General features: G+C 39.1%; 1 protein-coding gene across 3 annotated transcripts in view; it reads right to left on the bottom strand.

Annotated features, from left to right (window-relative positions):
* Nucleotides 1–2375: 2375 nt before the first annotated feature.
* The window catches only part of FBXO9 (F-box protein 9), a 32927-nt gene continuing 8421 nt past the window's right edge, over nucleotides 2376–26881 (bottom strand). For all 3 annotated transcript variants that reach the window (XM_037054957.1, XM_037054952.1, XM_037054964.1), the window contains 10 exons: nucleotides 26502–26559; nucleotides 24974–25073; nucleotides 22233–22363; nucleotides 21318–21432; nucleotides 13529–13647; nucleotides 13212–13302; nucleotides 12470–12565; nucleotides 12051–12144; nucleotides 7112–7263; nucleotides 2376–2991 (listed from right to left, as the gene is read on the bottom strand). In XM_037054957.1, coding sequence (XP_036910852.1) covers nucleotides 2883–2991; nucleotides 7112–7263; nucleotides 12051–12144; nucleotides 12470–12565; nucleotides 13212–13302; nucleotides 13529–13647; nucleotides 21318–21432; nucleotides 22233–22363; nucleotides 24974–25073; nucleotides 26502–26559 — 1065 coding nt within the window. In that variant the 3' untranslated portion in view covers nucleotides 2376–2882. The remainder of the gene's footprint in view (nucleotides 2992–7111; nucleotides 7264–12050; nucleotides 12145–12469; nucleotides 12566–13211; nucleotides 13303–13528; nucleotides 13648–21317; nucleotides 21433–22232; nucleotides 22364–24973; nucleotides 25074–26501; nucleotides 26560–26881) is intronic.

Genomic DNA, 26881 nt, shown 5'->3' with positions numbered 1-26881 from the left:
GGTAATTTAATTATAATGTGTCTTAGTGTGTTCCTCCTTGGATTCAACTTCTTTGGGATGCTATGAGCTTCCTGGACTTGCATGTCTATTTCCTTTGCCAGATTGGGGAGGTTCTCCTTCATTTTTTTCAAATAAGTTTTCAATTGCTTGCTCTTGTTCTTCTGGTACTCCTGTGACTTAGATGTTAGAATGTTCAAAGTTATCCCAGAGGTTTCTAAGCCTCTCCTCACTTTTTTGAATTGTTTCTTCTGTTCTGGTCAGATGTTTATTTCTTCCTTCTGCTCCAAATCACTGATTTGAGTCCCAGTGTTTGTCTCTTCACGGTTGGTTGCCTGTATATTTTTATTTCACTTTGTATAGCCTTCACTTCTTCCTTCATTTTGCAGCCATATACTCAATAATTTCTGTGAGCATCCCGATTACGTGTTTTGAACTTTGCATCTAATAGGTTATGAGGCTATGAGGCTATGAGGCTATGAGGTTACGAGGCTATCTCCTCATCGCTTAGATTTTTCTGGAGTTTTAATCTGTTCTTTCATTTGGGCCATGTTTCTTTGTCTTGGTGCACCTGTTACACTGTAAGGGGTGCAGCCTTAGGTGTTCATTAGGGCAGGGCAACCCACTTTACTGCATGCTTCCTAGTGCCAGACGCTTTGCATGAGTCTTCTTAAATTTGTCAGGGTCCCAGTTTGACCACCTTCAGAAAGCCACCTCTCCTTTCTATTCCCCATTTCCTCACCTGCACACTTGGGATGGTTGCTCATGAAATGATTTTTATGGTAACTTCCAATTTTGACATTGTTTTGCCAGAAATTTTTAAAAATTTAGCTATTACATTTGTAATATCCAAAAGATGTCTTCCAATGGTGTTTCTCTTTAGTCTCGTTTTTATTTCATGGATATATTTCTTCTCTCATCTCTCTGAAGATATGTAATTTTCATGTTTTAAAATTTTTTCCACTACCTGTACTTTACCGTTTCCTTGTGTTCCTTCTAACATTTGATTCTCTTGTGTTTGGGACTTTCACTTTATATGCCTTGCATGTCCACTGATATTCATGAATGAGGCAGTAAATGCTGACTGGAACCTGTGTGTGGGGGGAGGGGGTGGCTTGTTGACTGAAGAGGTGAAAGATGGAACTTATTCTGTTGAGGCACCTCAATCGCAGTATCTGCAGTTCTTCGAGCTCATGGCTGCGTTCCCTCCGCTTCCCTGTTTCGTGGGTATGAGCCCGGCAATCTCAGTTCTGAGGGCTGATGGGAGAACTCTCCCTGCTGGGTCTTGCCATGTCAGTGTGGTGCTTTCCTGCCAGCTGAAAGTCAGTTGAATTAATTTGCTCTTTTGGGTGTTATTTTTTGGTTCATTGCATAATCTAATATTCTCAATATATATTGCTTGTGTATTAAAATGTAAATATACAAAAACTGTAAATTGAAAAAAAAATACTGTCAGCTCTTCAAGCTAAAAAGTTCCTGTAGTAGTGGTCACAAAGAATCCTTGAACATGGTATTCACTGGCTATCAGCCACAGGTCATTTAACCCAAGGACAGGCAGCAAATAAAAGAACAGAATCTTCAAATTCCATTTTCCTTAGGAATATGTATTTTTTGCTGTATTTCAGTATGTTCTCATCAGATGTTCTCTTAACCTTTCATCAAAACTAACAGTTGTATCATGCAGAGCTGCCTTAGCTTAGGCATGTTGCTTCTTTCTCCTTCTTTTCTAAATTAAGGAACACATCAACCTAAGTAGAACTGTCTTCTTGCTGTACACACACATTTGGTTTTCATCTTTAACCTAACAAGTATCAGCCTTTTAAAAGGCCTCCCACACTGCTTTGCAGGAACATATGAAGAGTCTTTTATCAACATGAACTTGAATGCAACTATAGCTGTAGATGCTGATTTCTGAAAATACATTAGTACTGACTCTACCTGTATTTGAATCACCAAAAACAAATCTGAATCTGGAAGCCTGCCAGACACAAACTCTGAAATTACTACTGGTATTGTTTCTAGGAAGGTAACATACATTTTGCTTGCTGAATAGCTTTGTCTCTCAACTTTAATTCTGTAAAAAAAGTTAGGCCTGGGTTTACACAATCCTCTACTGTTCTTTTAAGAACAAAGGTGAGTTGTTTTCTTGTTAACTTTCCAGTCCTGAGGGATTCATTCTTTCTTACTTAATGTCACATATTTGTAAGTTGCTTGTGTGAGGTCAGAGTATCCATCTCTCTCAGAAGATCAGGGTCAAACAGCTACAGCCTGTGGCTACCTGTGAAGAGCAGTGATGAATGAGGCAACAAATCTTAAGCCTTTGCTGGCTACCTTAGGATCGCTTATTATTCTGATGTTTAAAAAAGACCATCCAAACACATTTTCTTGAAGGAAACATTTATTTAGAATCTTTATTGGTCAAGCAGTTTCAAACAAATCTAGAACAGGTTTTCACATTTGAGCCTCTAGTGCAAAGCCATTGTGTCATGCGTGAAAAAAATGCCTATCCAGTAAAGTTCTCCCCTGATGCATTTCAATATCGAAATGATCAGGCAGAAGACTTAATGTGACAGAAATCTGCTCTGAAATCTGCTTGAAAAAGGACATGATTTAAAGCTCATATGAATGTTTTTCATAACATAAATGTGTTTAAATAACTTGTTATCTCAACTTCTTAATTTCAAAACCAAAACACCCCAAGAATCAACTATCCTCTTAAATAAAAAAAATCAATTTATACTCTTCTTAAAAGAACTCCAACAGTGTAAAATAAATCCTAATTCCAGATATATATATATATATGTATGTACATTTATAACTTAGGTGCTCCTTTGCACTATTTGCTTTTATTCATGCAACACTGACAGAGGACTGGATGCGAGGTCCTACAGAGGCCTCTCTGAGAAAGCAGTGTAGCTCCTTGCTCTGGAGAAGAACAAGGGGGTGTACATCTTGTCGATCTCAAAGGCCGAGACTGCAGTCTCACCGGTTGACCTGGAAAGAATGCACAAATTACTAGTTACCAGGAAGTTTCAACTCATTTAAAATCCTTGCATATTTCTGAGGGTGAGGGGTTATTTTATAGCCTTTTACAGGTTTTTGTACAACTCAGTAAATTCTAAATAAGGCGGGCACATTGTAGAAAATATTTTAAATTTAGAAAAGCACAAACCAGTCACTCGTAATTCTATCTATTCTATCATTCAGATACAGCAACACAAAGCACTTTTTTCTAATGTTTCCTCGAAGCACCTCGACCTAACAAGCTTTCCTACTGAGATCACAGTCTATTAGTCACCCTCTTTGTTTCGTTTAACATTACGACACATACATTTCCTAATATCATCAGAAGTCACTTTAAGTGGCTGCTTGGTATTTCATTGTCTGCTTGTACCACAATTTACTTAATAATTTCCCTTTTGTTGGGAACTGTACATTGTTTTCCGTTCTTGGCAACTAAAAATGTTGTGATGTTTTTGATTATGTCCTTTGGACAGATTCCAAAGAGTAGAATTTCTAAGTCAAAGGCTATACACATTTTAAGGCTCTTGTTAAAATGTAGTCTTAGAAAGAATAATAATCCTCAAACAGAATTTAATGATTTAATATTAGCATGACCAACATAACTACAGATGGGATGGAGGGGAAGCAGATGACAAGTTACACTATTACAGTCTTTCACATTTTCCCCCCAAAGAGGAGAAATAAATAGAAGCAGAAAACTCAAGTGTTTTTTTACGCATATTTTAAGAAAGTCAAGGCAATCATGAGCAGTTGCAAACAGTGCCTTTTATAGTGTCCTTTTTTCTCCTAAAACTCGATGCTTTTTATTTCTTTGGTTCTACTTCTGGGTTTGGTTTCGCCTGAAAAAAAAAAATCCCAGATTCCTGAGAGAAGCAAAAAGGAGATAAGGGAGAAAGAAAAAAAGCCTGCTCATTCTCAGTTGTCAGGACCTTCCAAACGAGTGCACAAAGTTATCTGTAAGCTGGAGCTGTGGCTCCGAAAGCATTCAACAATGTGGTCGGGGTTGTGAAGTAGGTTAATTGAATGTGATCTCAAATCTGCCTCTCGGAACTTTGGATTGAACTGGAATGGGAAGCCTTCAGTAACACACCAATATTCTTTATCCAACAACAGCTAACTTTAATATCCATACGAATTGGTATTTCAACTTCTTAATTCCTTTTTAAATTCACTTATTTCTGTGCTGCTCTGTTCTCACATACACTCTTCTGTTCATTACTGGTTTCATACAGGTAAATCCTAACTCAAAGGCAGGTCGAGATGGCAGCACAGGAGGACACAGAGCTTGCCTCCTCTGAGAACATACCAAACGCACACCTACACTCATATGAGTTCCTCCTGAGAGACAACTGAGGGCTAACTGAACAACCTCTGCACAACAAACAAGAGAGAGAGACTGCACAGAGAAGGTTGGGGACCCACAAGAGCACTCGGGGGGCTGAGGGAACCATCTGGACCTGGGGAGATGGGTAAGTGTCACAGCAGGTGTACAGGTGCCCCTTTGCAGGCCAGAGGGGGTTTGCACAACACATTCAAAGTATGAAAAGGACCTCTGGCCAAGCTTACCCGACTCAGCAAGGCTTTAACTTATAATCAAAGGACAGATAAATAGCTGCCCAGACAAGAAAGAGCTAAAGGAATTCATCACCACCAAACCAGTATAACAAGAAATGTTAAGTGGAGACTTCCTCAAGAAAAAGAAAAAGAAAAAGAAAGAAAAAAAAGAATAAAATGGCAATAACTACATAGCTATCAATAATTACTTTAAAAGTAAATGGATTAAATGCTGCGATCAAAAGACACAGGGAGGCTGAATGGATAAGACAAGCAAAAAGAGAAAGAACTCACAGACACAGACGACCATGTGGTGACTGGAAGGAAGAGGGACTGGAAAAGGATATAGGAGGGATAAACGGCAACAGAAAAAAGTAAAATAAAAAATGAACTATTGATAACAACAAAAATAAAAGACCCATATATATGCTGTCTATAACAGAGCCACTTCAAATCAAAAGATACACAAAGTGAAAGGATAAAAAGATAATTTATGCAAATGGAAATACAAAAAGCTGTAGTAACCATATTTATATCAGACAAAACAGACTTTAAAGCAAAAGCTGTAACAAGAGATCAAGGAGGATTCAGCAATTCCATTTCTGGATATTTATCCAAAAAAAACCCCAACACACTAATTCAAAAAGACCTGTGTACCCCTATGCTCACCACAGCATTAAAACAGCCAAGGTTTGGAGGCAGCCTAAGTGTCCAGTGATAGATGCGTGGAGGAAGATGATGGGTACATACATATATTGGGTCTGCCAAAAAGTCCATTTAGTTTTTTCTGTAAAATAAAAGACCTATTTTTCATTTTCACCAATAAGTTTACTGACTTGGATATTTTGAGTATGTCAGCTACCTCCCACTATTGGCTTCTAGTGGGTAGAGGCCAGGGTGCTTCTAAACATCTTCCAATGCATAAGAGAGCTCCATGGAAAAGAATTATTTGGGTAAAATGTCAATAGTACCAAGAATCTTCACAAAACATTTTTGACATGTTCAATCAGTCACAGCACCTTCTCCACACACTGCACAAATCTTCTCTTGCATTTCAGTTGCATTTTTACCTTTCTTTAAATAATACAGCATAATATATTAAAATATTGGGTATTTTCTTCCATCTTCAATATTAAAATGGCTGCAAAACTTACCAATTTTGGTAAGTTTTTTAAAAAATGCATGCTGATATGACAGCTGTCAGAATACAATTTAACAAAATTGTTTTGAGTAAAGTTAAAGACAACTAAGCACTACTAGAGCCACTGTACAGAAAAACACTAAAGGAACTTTTGGCCAACCCAATACAGTGGAATATTCCTCAGCCATAAAAAGAATGGTATCTTGCCATTTGTGACACCATGGATGGACCTAGAAGGTATTATGCTAAGTGAAGTCAGACAGAGAAAGATAAACACCACTTGATTTCCCTTATATGTGGAATCTAAAAAACAAAATAAACAAAAAAAAACAAGACAGAAAAAAACTCATAGATAGAACATTTTAATGGTTGCCAGAGGGGAGAAGGGTTGGGAGGATGGGCAGAAAAAGGGGAGGGATTAAAATGTACAAACTGCCCATTATAAAAAGTCACGGGGATGTAAAGTACAGCACAGGGAATACAGTCCATAGCATGGTAACAACTGTGTTTGATGTCAGATGGGTACTAGACTTACTGGAGTAATCACTTTGTAAGTTATATAAATCTATAATCCTTACGTTCCCTGAAACAATATAATATTGTAAGTCAACTGTAATTTACAAATTATTTAAAAAATAAAAAAAGTAAAATAGCAAAAAAAAGAAAAAGAAAATCTTACCATTTGCAACAGTGTGAATGGACCTGGAAGGTATAATGCTGAGTAAAATAAATCAGACAGAGAAGGACAAATACCTATGGTTTCACTTATATGTGGAATCTAAAGGATATAAACATGCAAAACAGAAAGACTCACAGACACAGAAAAGAGACTGATGATTGCTAGAGGGGAGGGAGACCAGGGGGACAGGTGGAAAAGGGGAAGGGGAATCTGATCAGTAACACTGTGGTGAGTCTGCAGTGACAGATCACTGTCACTGTTTGCACTAGACTTAGTGGAGCGATCGCACTGCACATAAATGTCAGATGACTGGATTGCACACCTGAAACTAATACCATATGGCGTACCAAGCAGGTACATAGTCACCACTATAAAATTCTTCAGACTTTTCTGTATGTCTGGAAATAATGGTTTTGTAGAACATTCAAAGATATTAAGCATGATTATATAAAATAAAGTATAAGAAAAAATAATCCTTATAGAACAAGAGCTTTATACAGGAACCACCTAACAGATTTGGCTTTAGAATACAAGAAGTCTTCTTAGCAGACTTACTTTTCTAACCACTATTTTATTAAAATCAGTGTATAATCCCTGAGAATGAACCAAATGGAAATAAAGTAAAAAAATGGTTAAGACAAACATGGGAGAAGCAAAAAGATCTGGTAAGCACACATTTATTCTGTAACCTTGGTATTTTTAATGCATTCACCTACTTGTACGTAATGTGACAAGAATGATGTATCCAGATGAGTTTGTTGAACCTCTGGTGGCCACTGGAACACAGCTGCAACCCCACATGAAAACTCTGATCTGCTTCTTGCACAGGGACACGACGAAAATACCTGTATTTATAGTCAAGTGGCTTCTGTAAAAAAAAAAAAAAGGTGCGTGAGCTTTTCTATATTCCTATCAATATTTTCTATAGAAAACAACAAGAATAACATATCATCTGCATATAGTAGAGTTGTCTTGGATATCAAATAAGATTGTGTGTAAGTGTCTTGAAAAATGTTAAGCATTCAGCCCAGGCTGGTGTGGTTCAGTGGATTGAGTTCCGACCTGTGAACCAGAAGTTCGCGGTTTGATTCTGTCAGGGCAATGCCTAGTCTGTGGGCAAGGTCCCCAGTAGCAAGAGGCAACCCCACATCGATGTTTCTCTTCCTCTCTTTCTCCCTCCCTTCCCTACTCTCTAAAAATAAATAAATAAAATCTTTAAACTAAAAAAAAAAAAAGAAGAAGAAAAATGTTAAGCACTCTAAAAACATAAGGTTTTTTCCCTCATTATCATCTTCATCTCAGTAAATCATCATAATACCCTCATGTACTAAATATAATGGCATTATTGCTAATTAATGGCTGAAGAATGAAGACCCAGACAGGCCAAAGGAGTTAACCAAAGTTACACAGCAGTTTCAGATGAGAATTAAGACTTCTGCCTCATGAACTTCCAGCCAAGATGGAGGCGTAGGTGGAAACACTGTGCCTCCTCACACAACCAAGTTTAAAGACAACAAAGTTTTAGTAACAAAAATGCAGCCAAAACACAGAAAATTGAACTGTATGGAAGTCCGACAACAATGAACCATTCAGCCAGACTGGTAAGGGGGACAGAGTCAGCAGTAGAGTAGGTCGGGCAGGAAAAATTGGCCAGACCAACCCAGGTGCACAGGCGGCGGTTGGCAGATNGATGAGAATTAAGACTTCTGCCTCATGAACTTCCAGCCAAGATGGAGGCGTAGGTGGAAACACTGTGCCTCCTCACACAACCAAGTTTAAAGACAACAAAGTTTTAGTAACAAAAATGCAACCAAAACACAGAAAATTGAACTGTATGGAAGTCCGACAACAACGAACCATTCAGCCAGACTGGTAAGGGGGACAGAGTCAGCAGTGGAGCGGGTCGGGCAGGAAAAATTGGCCAGACCAACCCAGGTGCACAGGCGGCGGTTGGCAGATCCCAGGCGTGGGGTGGTGATGGGCCGACCCAGTGAGGGCGCAAGGCGGCTGGCTGACCTCAGTCACACATTCGCATGTGCAGATAAACCAAGCGAAGGAGCGAGCACTGAGACAGACCAAAACGGCTAGGGCCCCAGTGACGGGAATTAGAGTCCGAAAGCACCAATTGGAAAAGCTTTCAGGGTCAAGGTGCCGGGAGAGGCTCCCAGGCTCATAGAGAGTTTGTTGGAGAGACCCACAGGGTCCCGGAGGGTGCAGAGGCCCACACACCCGGGAGCCGGCACCACGGGGGGCCAGGTTGCTTGTGGGAAGCAGCAGAGGGGACTGAAATCCAAGAGAGAGCACTGAACAAGCGCCATTGCCCCTCTCTGACCCCGCCCCCACATAGAGCATCATAACCCACCGACCTGGGTTGCCCCGGCCTGGCGAACACCTAAGGCTCCTCCCCTCATTTGTAACGTGTGGCCTGACCAAAACATTATAGCTCAAGAACAGCTCAAAGCTCCAGAGCCTATAATTCTAAGCAACCAAGAGATAGCCAACCTATCAGATGCATAGCTCAAAACACTGGTGATCAGGATGCTCAAAGAACTGGATGATTTTAGTCACAAATTAGAGGAACAAATGAAGGCTAAACTAATTGAAATGAAGGGAAATGAACAGGAAACCAATAGTGATGGAAAAGAAACTGGGACTCAAATCAAGGGAGTGGACCAGAAGGAAGAAAAAAATAACCAAACAGGAAAGAATGAAGAAACAAGAATTCAAAAAAATGAGGAGAGGCTTAGGAACCTCCAGGACATCTTTAAACGTTCCAACATCTGAATTATAGAGGTACCAGAAGGGGAAGCGGAAGAGCAAGTGGAAAACTTATTTGAACAAATAATAAAGGAGAACTTCCCCAGTCTGGCAAAGGAAATAGACTTGCAGGAAATCCAGGAAGCTCAGAGAGTCCCAAAGAAGTTGGACCCAAGAAGGCACACACCAAGGCACATATATCATAATTACATTAGCCAAGATGAAAATGAAGGAGAGAATTCTAGAAGCAGCAAGAGATAAGGGGACAGTCACCTAAGGGGACTCGCATAATACACAGTAAGTTAACACACCTATTCCTTTCTCACTGGCAGCATTATCTGATGAACAATGAGGCTGAATAACAGCACAAGTTAGTGGAAAGGCAAATGAGTGCACCAAGGGCAAAAGACAAGGATGAATTCTAAATGTAAAATGGTTCTTTGATTTAGAGGCTAGAAGGAATTAAATTTGTAGTAACCCACTGGCTTTTTAAGTATGATTTCTGTTATAAGTAAGAAAAGGAGTTCCCATCAGACTGTCAGCTAATTTATCAAAAGAGACCTTATAGGCAAGAAGGGGCTGGAAAGAAGTATTCCAAGTCATGAAATCCAAAGACCTACATTCAAGATTGCTCTATCCAGCAAAGCTTTCATTTAGAATGGAAGGGCAGATAAAGTGCTTCTCAGGTAAGGTCAAATTCAAGGAGTTCATCACCACCAAGCCCTTATTACATGAAATGTTAAAGGGACTTATCTAAGAAAAAGAAGATAAAAAATATGAACAGTGAAAGGACGGCAAACTCAGTTATTAACAACCACACCTAAAACAAAAGCAAACTAAGAGGACAGCTAGATCAAGAGCGGAACCACAGAAATGAAGAACACATGGAGGGTTAGCAACAGGGGAGTGGGAGGAGGAGGGAGGGGGAGAAGGTACAGAGAATAAGTAGCATAGATGGTAGGGAGAAAATAGACAGGGGGAGGCCAAGAATAGTATGGGAAATACAGAATCTAAAGAACTTGTGACACATGGACATGAACAAAAGGGGGGGAATGGAGGGAGAGGGGTGTGCAGGGTAGAGAGGAATGGCAGCTACATAAGAAGCAGAGTATAACTTATTTTTTGCAGTTAACAGCAAATTAGTCAATGGAGAAATAGAAGTGACAAGCTTCATTAGAATCATACTTCTGCAAATACTGCTGCTAAAAACACAAAAATATCAAGACTACATATAGTTTTATTGTGTCATAATCTATAGAGAAAATGGCTTCTCTATGTGGGAGTTCCCAAATTCTAATTAGATAAAACCTAGACTCGATCAACACAAACTCCCCAATTCTGACCTCAGGAAACTCATGGCCAAGGCCATAGGCACTGCGACTATCTCTGCCCCTCAGACGGTTGCCCCAGATGTTGGGAGTCTATGAGAGCCAAGCACAGAAGCCAACAACAGATGGCCCAGGTGACAGGACTAGGTCTCACAGAGAAACCCTATCTCGACACATAATGCTAGAGAAGAGAGAGGGATTCAACACAGGAGAACTTCTTTCAAATCCTATACTAATTTATAATAGCAATGATAACTTCCTCACAACTGACTTCTTGGGTATACATTATGGATTTCAGCCAGGGCTAAAAAAAATGCTCTTGGAGAAAGGTTGTTTAAAAAAAAAATGCCTCAATCTGTTGAGGTTTGAAACCCTCTAGAGTGTGATAATCCAGCAATTTATTTGCTTGGCAATTTTTTCTTTTGTAAGAATGGGAAGAAGGAAATTATCTTACATTACCTTATTTCCAGTAGAAATTAAAATTTCTAAGAATATCCTTATGAAAGAATGACCTATTTGAGCTAATTGAGAAAGAAAATCCCGTATGACTCAAAATGTGAAGAGCCAAAAACACATATTCACGTATCATTTTACTAGTTCCTTTACAGGACATTCTGGCTTTACATTTTTTTTCTTTTTTTAAAAAATATTTTTTTTATTTATTTTTAGAGGGGAAGGGAAGGAGAGAAGGAGAGAAATATCAATGTATGGTTGCCTCTCNCTCACAACTGACTTCTTGGGTATACATTATGGATTTCAGCCAGGGCTAAAAAAAATGCTCTTGGAGAAAGGTTGTTTAAAAAAAAAAATGCCCTCAATCTGTTGAGGTTTGAAACCCTCTAGAGTGTGATAATCCAGCAATTTATTTGCTTGGCAATTTTTTCTTTTGTAAGAATGGGAAGAAGGAAATTATCTTACATTACCTTATTTCCAGTAGAAATTAAAATTCTCTGTAAGAATATCCTTATGAAAGAATGACCTATTTGAGCTAATTGAGAAAGAAAATCCCGTATGACTCAAAATGTGAAGAGCCAAAAACACATATTCAGGTATCATTTTACTAGTTCCTTCACAGGACATTCTGGCTTTACATTTTTTTTTTCTTTTTTTAAAAAATATTTTTTTAATTTATTTTTAGAGGGGAAGGGAAGGAGAGAAGGAGAGAAATATCAATGTATGGTTGCCTCTCGTGAGTCCCCTGCTGGGAACTGGCCTGCAACCCAGGCATGTGCCCTGGGGAATCGAACCGCGATCGTGTGGTTCGCAGGCCCGCGCTCAATCCACTGAGCCACACCAGCCAAGGCTTGGCTTTACATTTTTACATGTGAAAACCAGGACCAGAAAAAGAAACCATTTGGAGGGAAAAAAGCAAGCCGACCCCCCCCCCCAAAAATAACCATGTTTTTTGGAAAACCCTCTAGTTCTCTTTAGAGATATGCTATAGTCATCATACATTTTGTGTAATAGTATAAATAATGAAACACTTTATTTTTTCCTTTCTAATCAAGAATGCCTGAATCAACAGGCTATTAAAATAAAGAAAATTGCTCGTTCAACCTTGCATACTCACTTCTTCTTTTTTCTTAGTTATCACAGCAAATACTTTGGTCTGATTGTCTGTATCTTGTGACAAGCGATAATGACCCAGTAGAACTGCATCAGTTCTAAAAATAAAAAAATACACTTTAAATCTATTTCGTTATTATGTGTATTTAAATAATCTAGGAGATAATGGATTATAATAATGTTTAAGCAACTTGCTCGAGAAGACTCAAGTAGAATGTGAGTAAGCCTAGTGTCCAAGGCCCCAGGGACTGACTGAAGTACACTGTCCAGGGGAGAGGTATAGGAATTGTTATTTTTCACAAATGCCCACCCAATGAATGCTTTTAAAGTTATGCAACAGTAAGTTAAGAAAACACAAGAACAAATTAACCTGCAAGTAACCATGTAAAATGTGCACTGGATAGAAAACTGGAAAAATTCTACCTAGCATTCCGAGTTCTTAAACGAGGAACGATGGACTGGGGCTCCTCAGGGGTCGTCAACATCATCACATGGCCGTCAGGAAAGAACCTTATGTACCTGTGTAAAGAGAAGAACACCAAACACACCCCACACACATAAAACACAAAACATGTACTTCTTTACTGGTACCTAAACCTAGTCACAGCTGTGGAAGCAAATCGGAAATACCGTGGGCCTACACGTCATTACAATGAGACTGACAACCTGGGAGGCCAGCACCAAGGAACTGACGGCATTTTACTACCCTCCTTGGAGGGGGCTGTTCGACTTTTAGTTTCACTCACTGAGTAAGAAGTTACTCTATTAAAGTTCTGTATGTTTTTTCCTAGAGCACTAATTAATGTCAAACAAAAGCAGACTCGCATAATACACAGTAAGTTAACATGCCTATTCCTTTCTCACTGGCAGCATTATCTGATGAACAGTGAGACTGAGTAACAGCACAAGGTAGTGGAAAGGCAAATGAGTGCACCCAGGGCAAAAGACAAGGAAGAATTCTAAATGTAAAATGGTTCTTTGATTTAGAGGCTTGTAGTAACCCACTGGCTTTTTAAGTATTTCTGTTATAATACTGAATAAAGATACTGAATAAAGACACTGAGGGCCACTTTGTGTATTAATGCAAAAGCCACAGAGAACAGATGTCCAATGACTAATGATCAACTACTTGGAGAGAGAGAATTTTTCACTCACTCAGTTGTACCTGTAATATTCCACTTGGTGCCAGGCTCTATAGAAACCATCAAGAGACTGTTCCCCTTGACGAATATATGTGGTTTTACTGATATACACTCCTATTTAAAAAAGCAAAACAAAACATTTTTAAACAATTAAGAACACAATAAACTTAGAGAATCTTAATTGCAATCATATAGTATGTTTCTAGCCTTACTTTTATCATAGTTTCATTTAAATATGCTCATGGTACTTAGGTCTGTTACAGAAAACTAAGACTGAGTATTTAACAAAATCAGCATGACAGATCCCTAGTTCTCCTGAGTTCTAAAGGGTTCAACTTACCATCAAACCGAACACGGGGCCTTTCTAGAAACATCTCTCTCCAGGATGTGTATGGAACAAGTTTAATACAGCTTCTGCCCCAAACTTTCAAGCAGGCCAAACGCCATATTTCAGGGTCTCTAAGTAAGAAAATCACAACGTCAATATATACAAAAGGCCAAGTCCCTATATACAGACTGAAGAAACAATCCTGCTATAAGCCACCTTCTATTCAGCAAGTATCTGTTTGGTGCCTGGCAGGCACCACGTTGGGCCATGGAGACAGATGGATGGATGAAGGCCCCGCTCTTTTTACTGGTGAGAAAGCGAAGAAACATTAGAAAACAGAAAGTTTCAGGTAATGTACTCAGTGCAAAAAACAAACAAAGCAGGGTAAACAGACAAAGATGTGGTGGTGGGGAAATGAAGACTATTGTAGATGCAGTGGCTAAGGGAAGACTCTTTGGACAGGTAGTGAGGAAGCATATTCTGGGCAAAAACCATAGCAAGTTCAAGACCCTCAGGTGGGAGTGTGGCTAGTGTGCTCCATGGGGAGCAAGAAGGGCCACACAGTTGCAGCAATTAAGGAAGCAAGGTGAAGCATAGGCTACGTAATTTGAGAGGTAGTAAGGGGCTGGGGAGGTCCTGGTTTACTGGTGGGAGTGGCTGTTAAGTGAGACAGAGGCCACTGCAGAGTTTCCAGCACAACTTAGGCTTTTAAAAAGATGACTCTGGCAGAGGTCCAAGATAGCGGTGGTACAGGAGGATGCTGAATTCACCCTCTCCCATAGGCAAACACAAATACACACCTATATCGTGAGCAATTACTTCAAGAAAACTGAGGGCCGAATGAACAGCTTTTTAAATTTTTTATTTTAAGAGAGAGAGGGTACGGTAGAGAAACATCAATGTGTGGTTGCCTCTCATGTGTCCCCTACTGGGGACCTGGCCTGCAACCCAGACATGAGCCCTGACTGGGCATCAAACCCGCAGCCCTTTGCTTCAGAGGCCTGTGCTCAATCCACTGAGCTACACCAGCCAGGGCTGAATGAATTAGCTTTTGAACAACAAGCAAGAGAAAGAGACAAATAGAGAAGACTGGGAAGCCACCAGGGCCATCTGGGAACTGTGAAAACCGTCAGGGCTGAAGGAGCAGGTGAGCACCACTGGTTACATCCCCCTTCACTTTGATAGGGTGGGTAGGGGCTTTATTTGGGTGTTTTTATCTACCTGCAAGATCACCAGGAAGTGCATTCCCAGTTGCACTACCCATAGTCTTCTGCCTCCAGACAGAGGAAGCAGGCAGAAACAATGGGACATCCATGTGCTTGCTGGCCTCCTTGCAGGGAACCACCCCAACCCGCAAACCAGTACTCCTAGGGCTGTAAGTGCCTGACCACTCCCACCAGCCTTCTAAAACTGCCAGCAATAAAGCCTACACCCAGATAACTACACAAGACCACTTTCTGTACAACAAACAGGAGAGACTGTACAGAGCAGGCTGGGGAGCTATGGGAGCTCTCTGGGCCGGAGGGGCTGGTGAGCACCATTATTTATGCCCCTTCCACCTCCACAGGGTGGGCGGGAGCTCCATCCAAGTGCTCTGGCCTATCAATAAAATCACTGTAGCATGTTCCTAGGTACAGTACCCAAGCCCACTTTGCTCCTGAATGAGGGAACAAGCAGAAAGAATAAGGCATTACTACATGCACTTGGCCTCCCCAACCAGAGTCTCTACAACTTGGTAGACCAGTGCCCTGGTAACCTTAGCACCTGCTTGGCTCTGACCAGCTTGCCAAAACCACCCGGCACACAGAACCCACACAGAGGCTGTTTCTACATACAGCCACTTTTTCAAGACTGGCAAAAAATGGCTATTGTGTAGAATTCATATAAACAAACATGAAAAGCCAAACAAAATGAAAAAAAAAATCCCCAGAATATCTCAAATGAAGGAACCTATTCAAATGAAGGAATGAGAAAATCCCCCAGAAAAAAAGCCTCTAAGGAAACAGAGATAAGTAATTTGCCTAATAAAGAATTCAAAGAGCTCTGGCTGGTGAAGCTCAGTGGATTGACCATGGGCTGGTAACCAAAGTGTCAGTGGTTCAATTCCCAGTCAGGGCACAGGCCTGGGTTGCAGTCCAGGTCCCCAGTGGGGGCCATGTGAGAGGCTACCACACACTGATGTTTTTCTTCCTCTCTTTCTCCTTCCCTTCCCCTCTCTCTAAAAATAAATAAATAAAATCTTTGAAAATAAATAAATAAAGAATGCAAAGAAATGGTCATAAGGATGCTCATCAAACCTGAGTGTGGAACAGAGGAACTTCAGGATACTTTCAACAAAGAGAATGTATAATAAAGAAATAGGCAGAGCTGAAGATTACAATAAATGATACACAAAAAAACACATCAGAAAGAATCAACATAAAAGTAACTAATACAGAAGAACAGATCAGTGACCAGGAAGACAAACTAGTGACAATTAATAAATCAGAGTGGCAAAAAGAAAAAATTTTAAAAAGCAAGGATAACATAAAGAATCTCTAGGACAACATCAAGTGCTCAAATAGTCCCATTATAAGGATCCCAGAAGGAGAAAAAGAAAGGGACAGAAACCTTATTTAAAGAAATAATGGCTGAGTCCTGCATACCAAAAGGTCACCAGTTCAAGTCCAGGTCAGGGCGCACGTCTGGGATGCAGGCCAGTTCCTGGGTTCAGGGTGTGGGAAGCAACTGATGAAAATTTCTCTCCCTCTTTTTCCCTCCCTTCCCTTCTCTTGAAAAATAAATAAATAAGGCCCTGGCTGGTGTAGTTCAGTGGATTGAGCGCGGGCCTGCGAACGACATGATCGTGGTTCGATTCCCAGTCAGGGCACATGCCTAGGTTGCAGGCCAGTTCCCAGTTTCCGAGAGGGGACACACAAGAGGCAACCATACACTGATGTTTCTCTCCCTCTCTCCTTCCCTTCCCCTCTAAAGATAAATAAATAAAATCTAAAAAAAAATTTTAAATAAATAAATAAAACCTTAAAAAAATAGCCCCTTTATTAGCTTTCTATATGCCATTCACCTCAAATCAAAAGACAAATGCAGCCTGACAGTGAAGGGATGGAAAAAGGTATTTCATGCAAATAAAAACAAAGAAAGTTGGGGTAGCAATATTCATATCAAATAAATCTTAAAACAAAAAATGTAAAAAAAAGAAGATAAATAAGGACATTACATAATTATAAAGGAGTCAAGCCAAAATGAAGCTATAGTAGTAAATATCTTCACACCAAACACAGGAGCACCTAAAGATATAAGGCTCACAGACTTAAAGGGAAAAATCCATAGTAATACAGTAATAGTAAGAAATTTAATACTCCATTCACATGGATGGATAAATCATCCAGACAGAAAATTCATAAGGAAATAATGGCCTTAAGTATCACATTAGAAAGACTGACTTAATAGATATTTATAGAACATTTTATCCAAAAGTGGAAGAATACACATTTTTTTCAGGTGCCCATGAAACATTCTCAAGGACTGATCACAGGCCACAAAATAAGCCTCAAATAATTCAAGAAGACTGAAACTGTATCAAGCTATTTTACTGACCACAATGGCAAGAAACTAGACACCAACTTGAGAGAGAAAACTGAAAAACAAAACAAAACAAAAAAACCCCAGAACTACATGGAGTCCAAACAACATGTTACTAAACAACCAGCAGATCAAAGAGAAAACAAAATACGATCTTGAAACAAATGAAAATGAAAATAAAAATTTTTCAAATTTATGGGGTGCAGCAAAGGCAGTTCTAAAAGGGCAGCTCACAGCTAAGCGGGCCCACCTCAGGAAGTAAGAAAAATCCCAAATACACAACCTAAATCTACCCACAAAGGAACTAGAAAAGCAGCAACACAAAACCCCAAAGTAAACAGAAGAAATAAATAGTTAAAATCAGAGCAGATATAGCAGACTTCCGGCCAAGATGGAGGCGTAGGTGGAAACACTGTGCCTCCTCACACAACCAAGTTTAAAGACAACAAAGTTTTAGTAACAAAAATGCAACCAAAACACAGAAAACTGAACTGTATGGAAGTCCGACAACAATGGACCATTCAGCCAGACTGGTAAGAGGGGCGGAGTCAGCAGCAGAGTGGGGTCAGGCTGGAAAGATCGTTTGGTCCTACCAACCCAGGAGCGGAGGCGAGGCAGTTGGCAGATCCCAGGGGGTTGGCAGATCCCAGGCGTCAGACCCAGTCAGGGTGCAGGGCAGCTGGCTGACTGTGGTCACACAATCACGCGCAGATAAACCAAGCGAAGGAATGAACAGTGAGAGAGACCGTATAGGCTAGGGCACCAGCGACGGGAGTTAGAGTCTGAAAGCACCAACTAGAAAGACTTTCTCCAGATCAAGGTGCCGGGAGAGGCTCCTGGGCTCACAGAGAGTTCATTGGAGAGACCCACATGGTCCTGGAGAGTACACGGGCCCATACACCCAGGAACCAGCACCAGAAGGATCCAATTTGCTTGTGGGAAGCTGCAGAGGGGACAGAAATCTGAGAGAGAGTGGAGCAAAGTGCCATTTTTTCCCCTCTCTGACCCCGCCCCCATGTACAGCATCACAACCCAGCAACTGGGTCACCCTGCCCTGGTGAACGGCTAAGGCTCCATCCCTCACACATAACAGGTGCAAACAGACCAAACATTATGGCTCAAGAACAGCTCAAAGCCCCAGAGCCAATACTTCTAAGAGACCAAGAGATAGCCAACCTATCAGATGCACAGTTCAAAACACTGGTGATCAGGATGCTCACAGAACTGGTTGGTTTTAGTCACAAATTAGAGGAACAAATGAAGGCTAAACTAATTGAAATGAAGGGAAATGCACAGGAAACCAATAGTGATGGAAAGGAAACTGGGACTCAAGGGAGTGGACCACAAGGAAGAAAGAAACAACCGAACAAAAGAAGGAAAAAACAAGAATTCAAAAGCATGAGGAGAGACTTACGAACCTCCAGGACATTTTTAAACATTCCAATATCCGAATTATAGGGGTACAAGAAGGGGAAGAGAAGAAAGCAATAAGTGGAAAACTTATTTGAACAAATAATAAAGAAGAACTTCCCCAATCTGGCAAAGGAAATAGACTTCCAGGAAATCCAGGAAGCTCAGAGAGTCCCAAAGAAGTTGGATCCAAGAAGGAACACACCAAAGCACATCATAATTACATTACCCAAGATTAAAGTGGAGAGAATTCTAGAAGAAGCAAGAGATAAAGGAGTTCCCATCACACTGTCAGTGGATTTCTCAAAAGAGACCTTACAGGCAAGAAGGGGCTGAAAAGAAGTATTCCAAGTCATGAAATTCAAAGACCTACATCCAAGATTGCTCTATCCAGCAAAGCTTTCATTTAGAATGGAAGGGCAGATCAAGTGCTTTTCAGATAAGGTCAAATTCAAGTAGTTCATCATCACCAAGCCCTTATTATATGAAATATTAAAGGGACTTATCTAAGAAAAAGAAGATAAAAAATATGAACAGTAAAAGGACAGCAAACTCAGTTATTAACAACCACACCTAAAACAAAAGCAATCTAAGAGGAGAGCTAGATCAGGAGCAGAACCATAGAAATGGAGATCACATGGAGGGTTAGCAAGAGGGGAGTGGGAGGAGGAAAAGGGGGGAGAAGGTACAAAGAATAAGTAGCATAGATGGTAGGTAGAAAATGGGGGGGGCAAGAATAGTATGGGCAAATATAGACTCTAAAGAACTTGTGGCACATGGACAAAAAACTAAAGTGGGGGTAATGGTGGGGGAGGGGGTGTTCAGGGTAGAGGGGAATGAAGGGGGGAATTAGAACAACTGTAATGGCATAATCAATAAAATATATTTAAAAAAACAACTACACCTAAAACAAAAGCAAACTAAGAGGACAGCTAGATCAAGAGTGGAACCATAGAAATGGAGATCACATGGAGGGTTAGCAAGAGGGGAGTGGGAGGAGGAAAAGGGGAAGAAGGTACAGAGAGTAAGTAGCATGGGCGGTGGATAGAAAATAGACAGGGGGGAGGGCAGGAATAGTATGAGAATCACAGAATCTAAAGAACTCGTGACACATGGACATAAACTAAAGGAGGGGAATAGGACAACTGTAATGGCATAATCAATAAAATATATTTTAAAAAATAAAATAAAATAAAATAAAATAGTTGGTTTTAAAGATGTAAAAGCTATTTATATTGGAGCCAGATTGCAAAAAAAGATCCCCCAAATTTTTCTTAATTCCCTCATGTTTTGTTATATATAATTAAAAGAAACCAATGGAGTAACAGTTGTAGAGACCCAAATTTCAAAAGGTTGGTGGCAATCTACTAGATGTTTACTAGGTACTTGTTAAACAGAATAGTACACACAACTACCAAAAGCCAGTCTTCAAGAAATTCTCATGTTTTACCCAAAATACAAAGACTCCAAATGAAATTAGGTTATTTAAAAATAATGCATCTAAATTTTAAGAACTAAAGTTATAAAAAAAGTTCTAGATGTTAAGGACTAACTATATATATTTTTACATAAGATGCCCATGAAAGACTACCAGTCTCAAATGATGTCATACAGAATTATAATTATTCTTCACACAGAATGATTTTAAAGCATAGGATTACTTTTAATGTGCTAAAAGAAAATTCTAGTGCAATCCAAACTTCAATCATTAACAATTAATGGGTTTAGAGTTACTGTGAAAATAGCTTCAGTATTTTTTTAGCGTAATATCTTTTCCAAATCAGGTAAATTAGCACGCAAACTACCCTATCAAAGTAATGTGTGTAACCGTATTGGTTCCACGTATTATTCTATACCCTGGAAACCTATTACATCACAGCAGCACAATTTACAATAGCCAAGGGCTGGAAGCAACCTAAGTGCCCATCAGCAAAGGAGTGGATCAAAAAACTATGGTACCTTTACACAATGGAATACTATGCAGCAGAAAGAAAGAAAGAACTTCTACCCTTGGAGACAGTATGGATGACACTGGAGAGCATTATGCTAAATGAAATAAGCCAGGCAGTGAGGAACAAATACCGTATGATCTCACCTATAAGTGGAACCTAATCAGCAAAACAAAGAAGCAAGCAAAATACGACCAGAGACACTGAAATAAAGAACCAACTGACAGTGACCAGAGGGGAGGTGGGAAGAGGATACTGGGGAAAAGGGGGGACGGGTCATCAAGGAACATGTATAAAGGACCCACGGACAAAGCCAAAAGGGGGAAGGATTGAGGGTGGGAGTAAAGGTGGGTGGAGCAGGGGTAACTGGTGGCAGGAATATGGAGACAGCTGTACTTGAACTATAATAATAAATAAATAAGATAAAGAGATATGCAGGTAAATATCAAAAGAATCAGCTAAAATCACTGCAAGTATTTGCTCCTAGGGAGTGGTTACTTCCACCAGGTTTGTGAGGAGGGGTGGAAAGTGGGAGATTGCTGGTACGTTTTGTTTAGTTTTTAATATCAAACCCGGTTGAAATATGTAATTTTTTAAACTATGTGCAGATATAACATTAATTAAAAATATAAAACTAAAAAATAAAATAAATAGTTCTCCATGAGAAAAATAAAAAACAAAACCCATTGCATTCCAGCCTTTAAATGCTAAATAGTTTGAGAAATTCACATATGTATAGCTTAGCAAAACTGTTCTAGAATAGCTTTTACCCAAAACGGTAAAAGTTCTTTTATCAAAATTGGCAAGTGATCCTAATACCTTTTTTCACCACTCCCTGAGTTGTTTAAAAAAGTAAGTACCTGGCACAGATATAGAATCCTCTGCACACCTGTGACAGCTGCTCCAGCGATCTGAGGTCCAAGTCACTAGACACCACCCACCGGAAGATGTACATCAGGACCTCCATCGGCAGCACTGCAAGAGAAAACCCCCGTCAGCGACTCTCCTGCCGTTCTACTGCCACGCTGTCCGTGCAGACACGTTTACGCCTTCCTACAAATTTCTAAGTCTCATCTGCAGTACCGCTCAGATGTCATGAGTGTACATGGAGTGTACCTACCCAGAAGTAATAGTGCTTCCTAACATCAAGACACAAATCTTTGTTTTTTAAGTAGGGAACAGATCTGAAGCTACTGTTAAAATGTATCCCCATCTCTCAGTCGATCATTTTACTACCAAGATGTATTAAAGTAAGTGTGTTAGAAAAGCAGTCTACATTGGTATGTGTGTGATCCATGCTGCATTTAACAGTAAAAAGTTATTTTTATCTTCTTGAAAATGTCCAATTGTCGTCTTCTGAAAAGTCCCATAGCTAATTAAACACTTAACATATGAAAAGAAAAAGACATTCATTCTGAAGCATTCAGCCTATATCTCTGGACTGCTGTCTAACATGGCTGAAACACACGATGATTCTAGTAGTCCCCAAACTCCCCCAGTGGTTTTAGGACCGCCCCCAACAACTCAGACGGTCACCCTCCTAGATTGTAAGTAAAAAAGTGTGGCATTCTTGAACAACTGCATTGCAAACTCTGCTCTACTTTGGCCTTTAAAAAGCTTGTAGGCAAACACAAACAATAATTACAACTAGATCTCCGATCATATTTTAAATGAGATAAACTATCTGGCCAGTCATCTGACTTTTTTTAAGTTTGGGAAACCAAAATCTACGGTAAGGTCTTTCTCATGGACTTATAATGAGCATAAATCCTCACCTGATATGTGAGTCTGACTGCTCTCAAGTTCAGGCTGACACAGTTTGAGCAGAGACTCCTGAACTGCGAGCTGCTGCTGGAAGCAGGACAACAGATCTGCCATCTTGCTATCATCGTCACTATCCTCAATGCTGCAAAAAAGGAGGGAGGGGAATACGCTCAGTGCCTCAGTCTACAGACAAAACGCTTAGGAACTGATTTCTCAGAGCATTTTCAAAGCATCAGTAGAAAAAGTAATCTAAAAGCAACTTCTCACTACTTTTTTCTCTGATGTGATGAAAGTTGATCCTGCCTTGCAGGAGTACCACCACGAGTCTTCTGAAGAAAAAAGCTTCAGCAAATTTTAACTTCCACGTAGAAAGAATTACAATTTGGGGATACAGATGGCGTGATTTCATGGTTTTACTGTGGACAGTTCATGCATTAACAAAAAAGGTAATTTCAAATGACTTTTAAAATCTGAAGTAAGCATATTCTTTTTTTAGGATTTTATTTACTCATTTTTAGAGAGACAAAGGGAGAAAGAGAGGGAGAGAAACACCAATATGTGGTTGTCTCTCAAGCACCCTGCACTGGGGACCTGGCCTGCAACCTAGGTACGTGCCCTGACTGAGAATCGAACTAGTGACCCTTTGGTTCTCAGGCTGGCGCTCAATTCACTGAGCCACACCAGCCAGGGTTGAAGTAAACATATTCCTTTAAGTGACTAATCCATCTAATTGGATAAAAATCAAATATACAGATGTCATCTGAGGTACTTACCAAGATTTTCTAACAGATGTTCCTTATCACCCTACAGTTAGAGAGGGAAATGTGTAATTTAAAAAATCTTAGGAGGGTTCACAAATCATCTACCAATATAAACAAATGTGTAGTTAGAGTTCTAGAAAAATATCCAGCTTACCATTTTTGCTGAAAGTAATCTTAAAAATGATCAGATATACAAAAAGGTTTGGATGAGGATGAAGTTGGAAAACCAGGAAGAGCTTAATATGACATGACAAGGACAAGTGTGGTTGAGTCTGGATGGATTCAGGGGCTACTTTACCAGCACTGAACAGAAGGTAAAAAAACACCACCAACAAAAAGACTTTTAGGGCCTATTAGATCTGATTAAAAATTATGTATATCTTTTTTTTTCTAAAGATTTTATTTACTTATCTTTAGAGAAGAAGGGAAGGAGAGAGGGAGAGAAATATCAATGTATGGTTGCTTCTTGTGAGTCCTGCAACCCAGGCATGTGCCCTGACTGGGAATCGAACCTCAATCGTGTGGTTCGCAGGCCCGTGCTCAATCCACTGAGCTACACCAGCCAGGTATATCTTTAAATAACTTTTATAGAATCTGAGTTTGTATAAAGAGATTACACAGAAAAGAAATGTATCTTTAATATTTTAATACAAACTTTCTTAACAGCAGTTGCAATCTATTTACTGGGTTTAAATGACTCTAACTAAATTTTAAAAGGCTTAGAAAAAAGTCCGAATGATTCCTTTTTAGTATGAACTAACACTGTTAAATCTAATTCAGTGAACAATATTATGGGCCCAAATGTTTAAACTGTCAATTAATAATGACTTCACTGGGATGTTTTTAATACGGCTTATCGAAGACTTATGTTAATGGTATAAGCAGTTAAGAAATCCTGGCAAAAAGCATCGTTACTGGTAAAGATAACTTCTTATTTCACGGCAGCAGGAATATAGTAACAGGTCATAAAGTATCTCATCACCAAACTTTTTTAGGTGTTGTTCATTTTAAATCTGAATTCTCCCATAGGTACAAACACCCTTCCCTTCTATTATCAGCAAATTGGGCTTTTGGGGATAAAAGGATTGAGCCAAAACAAGTTTATAATTGTTTTGCAAATAGCTGCAAAAGTACTGACTTAAAAATATGTTCTTTTGATCTCTGTCATATAAAACCATCAATGCTACCTTCATGACTGATTCAGGAGCTGGGTTTATACAATAAAATGTGGTTTCTTCCCTTTTTAAAAAGATTTTATTTATTCATTTTTAGAGAGAGGGGAAGTGAGGGAGAAAGAGAGGGAGAGAAATATCAATGGCTGCCTCTCATACAACTGACCAAAGAATCAAACGAGCAACCTTTTACTTGGAGGGATATTGCCCAATTAACTGAGCCACAATGGTCAGGGTGAAATGTGCTTTCATTTAGGAGTGATTATATCCTGCTCCTATGCTTTTAAACCACTGGTACAATCTTAATGATATTCCACCTTCACACCTTAAGAGAATAAACAGTCTTGTTATAATTCAGCCTTTTCCTAATAAATGAAAAGCCCCAAAGTAAAAGTGTATAGTTTCAAAAATATACAAAAGGAGAAAGACTAGTATAATCAAAGCCTATGTACCCGTCACCCAATTTCAAACCTTATTAACATTTTTCAATTTTGGCCTAATAACATATTAATAATTTTGACTTTAGGTTTTAGAAAGTTGAAATACACCCTTTAATTTACTCCTTTTAATAATCGTTATTTTCTTTAAAAAATTATTTGATCACTTTATTTGTTATGTCTGTTTAAAATGTACATTTCTGTCATCTTAAAATGTCCCTAATTAAATAATTTCTATAACTTTATAAACAAGTCTGTATACTAAAGACTATATGACTTAACATAAAAGCACCATCTTCTTATCATGTTAATAGTAAACAGGGCAAAGATGCTTAATTTTAACAAACTCTATGTATTACTGTCTATCAAATTATATACGCACTAGCTGTTTCCAACGCCATCACCATCTGGAGACCGGGTATAAGTAATCTTGAACTCTATATCAGGTACAAGTTGCATAGCCCTACGATAAAACTTGATGGCTAAAAGAAGAAATAAAGCTAAATTAGCTATGACCACACATTTTTTGTTATTTCCTTTGATTACCCTTAACTGTCATTTAATTGGGTAACTTTCTTTACACACAGACTTTTCTACATGCAACAGTGGTTCAGTGACAAACTTATTTACAAATCTTACTACTTAGAAATCACCCTTCTTTTTCCTAAAGCTAACATGTTACAGAAACTTAAGATGTTGCATTTTACTCTTGGCTTTTAGCCTTTCCCATCTTTTACCTCAGCCTGTCATGTATTGTCAGAAGTGATCTTATGTGAATGTCTTTCTTTTGACTTTGAAAATGCAACTGCCATAGCCCCAACCAAAAAATACTTTTAAGCAAATTTTTCCTTCTCAAATGCAAAGTTAAGGAAAATCAAATGCTTCCTAGTGAGTGGAATAAAGAAAAGACTTTTTTGAAATTCTTCAAATACAACTTTAGTCCAACTGCCTCTTATTTAGCTAAATAACCTGTAGAACCTGTTAGTTTTAAAATAGAGCTGCTTTAGGCGCCGCATGGCTAGCTCAGTCAGTAGAGCACGAGACTCTTAAATCTCCTGGCCAGGGAGTTCAGAGTTATATTGTTCAATAATGTCTTCCATGGAGATGTACTAACGGAACATGGGGCTGCGGAGGCGGACCTGATGAAGGCAATTCTGTCTTTTTTTTTTTTTTTTACTCTGCGCAAATCACTGCACACTATGTGGAGATGGGACTCTTACAAACTAATGAAGACTATGGAGAGGTATTCACTGGACCCTTTAACATCTCAAAGTAAATATATCACTAGAAGAACTATGCAAATAATAGAATAATTCTGGAAAATGTTACTTTGAGGGCATATTCAACTGATTCAAGTCCAAGAAACTTTTCTATGCCCCAATTATTAGCTTTACTATCACAACATGGAAGCTCAATTATGACCTAGTATGGTAAATAGCCCCGTCACATTACTCACACATTTCTATCACATACTAAAAGAAACAAAGTTAAAGCGTGTTCCTTTACAGACAACTGTAACTCAGAACCTAGAAAACATATTCCTCAATGCATCCTTAACATTCTCCTCTCCAGAAGTCATTTCACCTATAAAAGAAGCACAACCTATTTTTATATGTGACAGCATTTTTTAAGACTTTAATAATGAAGAACAAATATTAAAACCCAAATGTAAAAAAACAGTCGTTTTACTCATCCTATTAATATGATGTTTACCAGCAGTATATTTTTTGGAAAGAGACAGGTTATATAGAAATACAATTTTTATTTTTGATATTTTAAAAACCATTTTCAAATGTAGCAAGTCTGACGTTCCATACCAAGCGTATTCTAATAAAGACAACTCTCTCAGCTACAAAGGGCTGTTGCTTGGAAATGTCACGGCAGGAAGATCCAGGACCCTGAGTGTTTACCTTCGTAAAGAGCTCCATTTTGTTCTTCTTCTACTGCTTTTAGGAAGAGTTCTCGAGCCTGTAAAAATAAACAGTGAAAAAATTTTTTGAAAATCAGCACTAAAATGGAGTATGAATAACAGAAGGATAGCTTTTTCAACAAGTAGTGTTAATACAATTGGACATCCATAGGCAAAATAACAAACCTCGACCTAAACCTCACACCTCACATAAAGATTAATTTCAAAGTGGAACATGGACTTACATGTAACACTTTTTAAACTTTCAGTAAAAAAATGATTAAAAAAAAACCTTGGGAGACCTAGCAATATGCAAACTCTTACACTTGATGCCAAAAGTATAATCCATAAAAGTTGATAAACTGGGCCCTGGCCGAGTGG

This window comes from Sturnira hondurensis, unplaced genomic scaffold (genome assembly GCF_014824575.4).
Source record: "Sturnira hondurensis isolate 20B ecotype Veracruz unplaced genomic scaffold, ASM1482457v3 Scaffold0000880, whole genome shotgun sequence".
Classification (NCBI taxonomy): Eukaryota; Metazoa; Chordata; class Mammalia; order Chiroptera; family Phyllostomidae; genus Sturnira; species Sturnira hondurensis.
The sequence above is the reverse complement of the archived record's forward strand: the minus strand, read 5'-3'. Positions and strand labels throughout refer to the sequence as shown.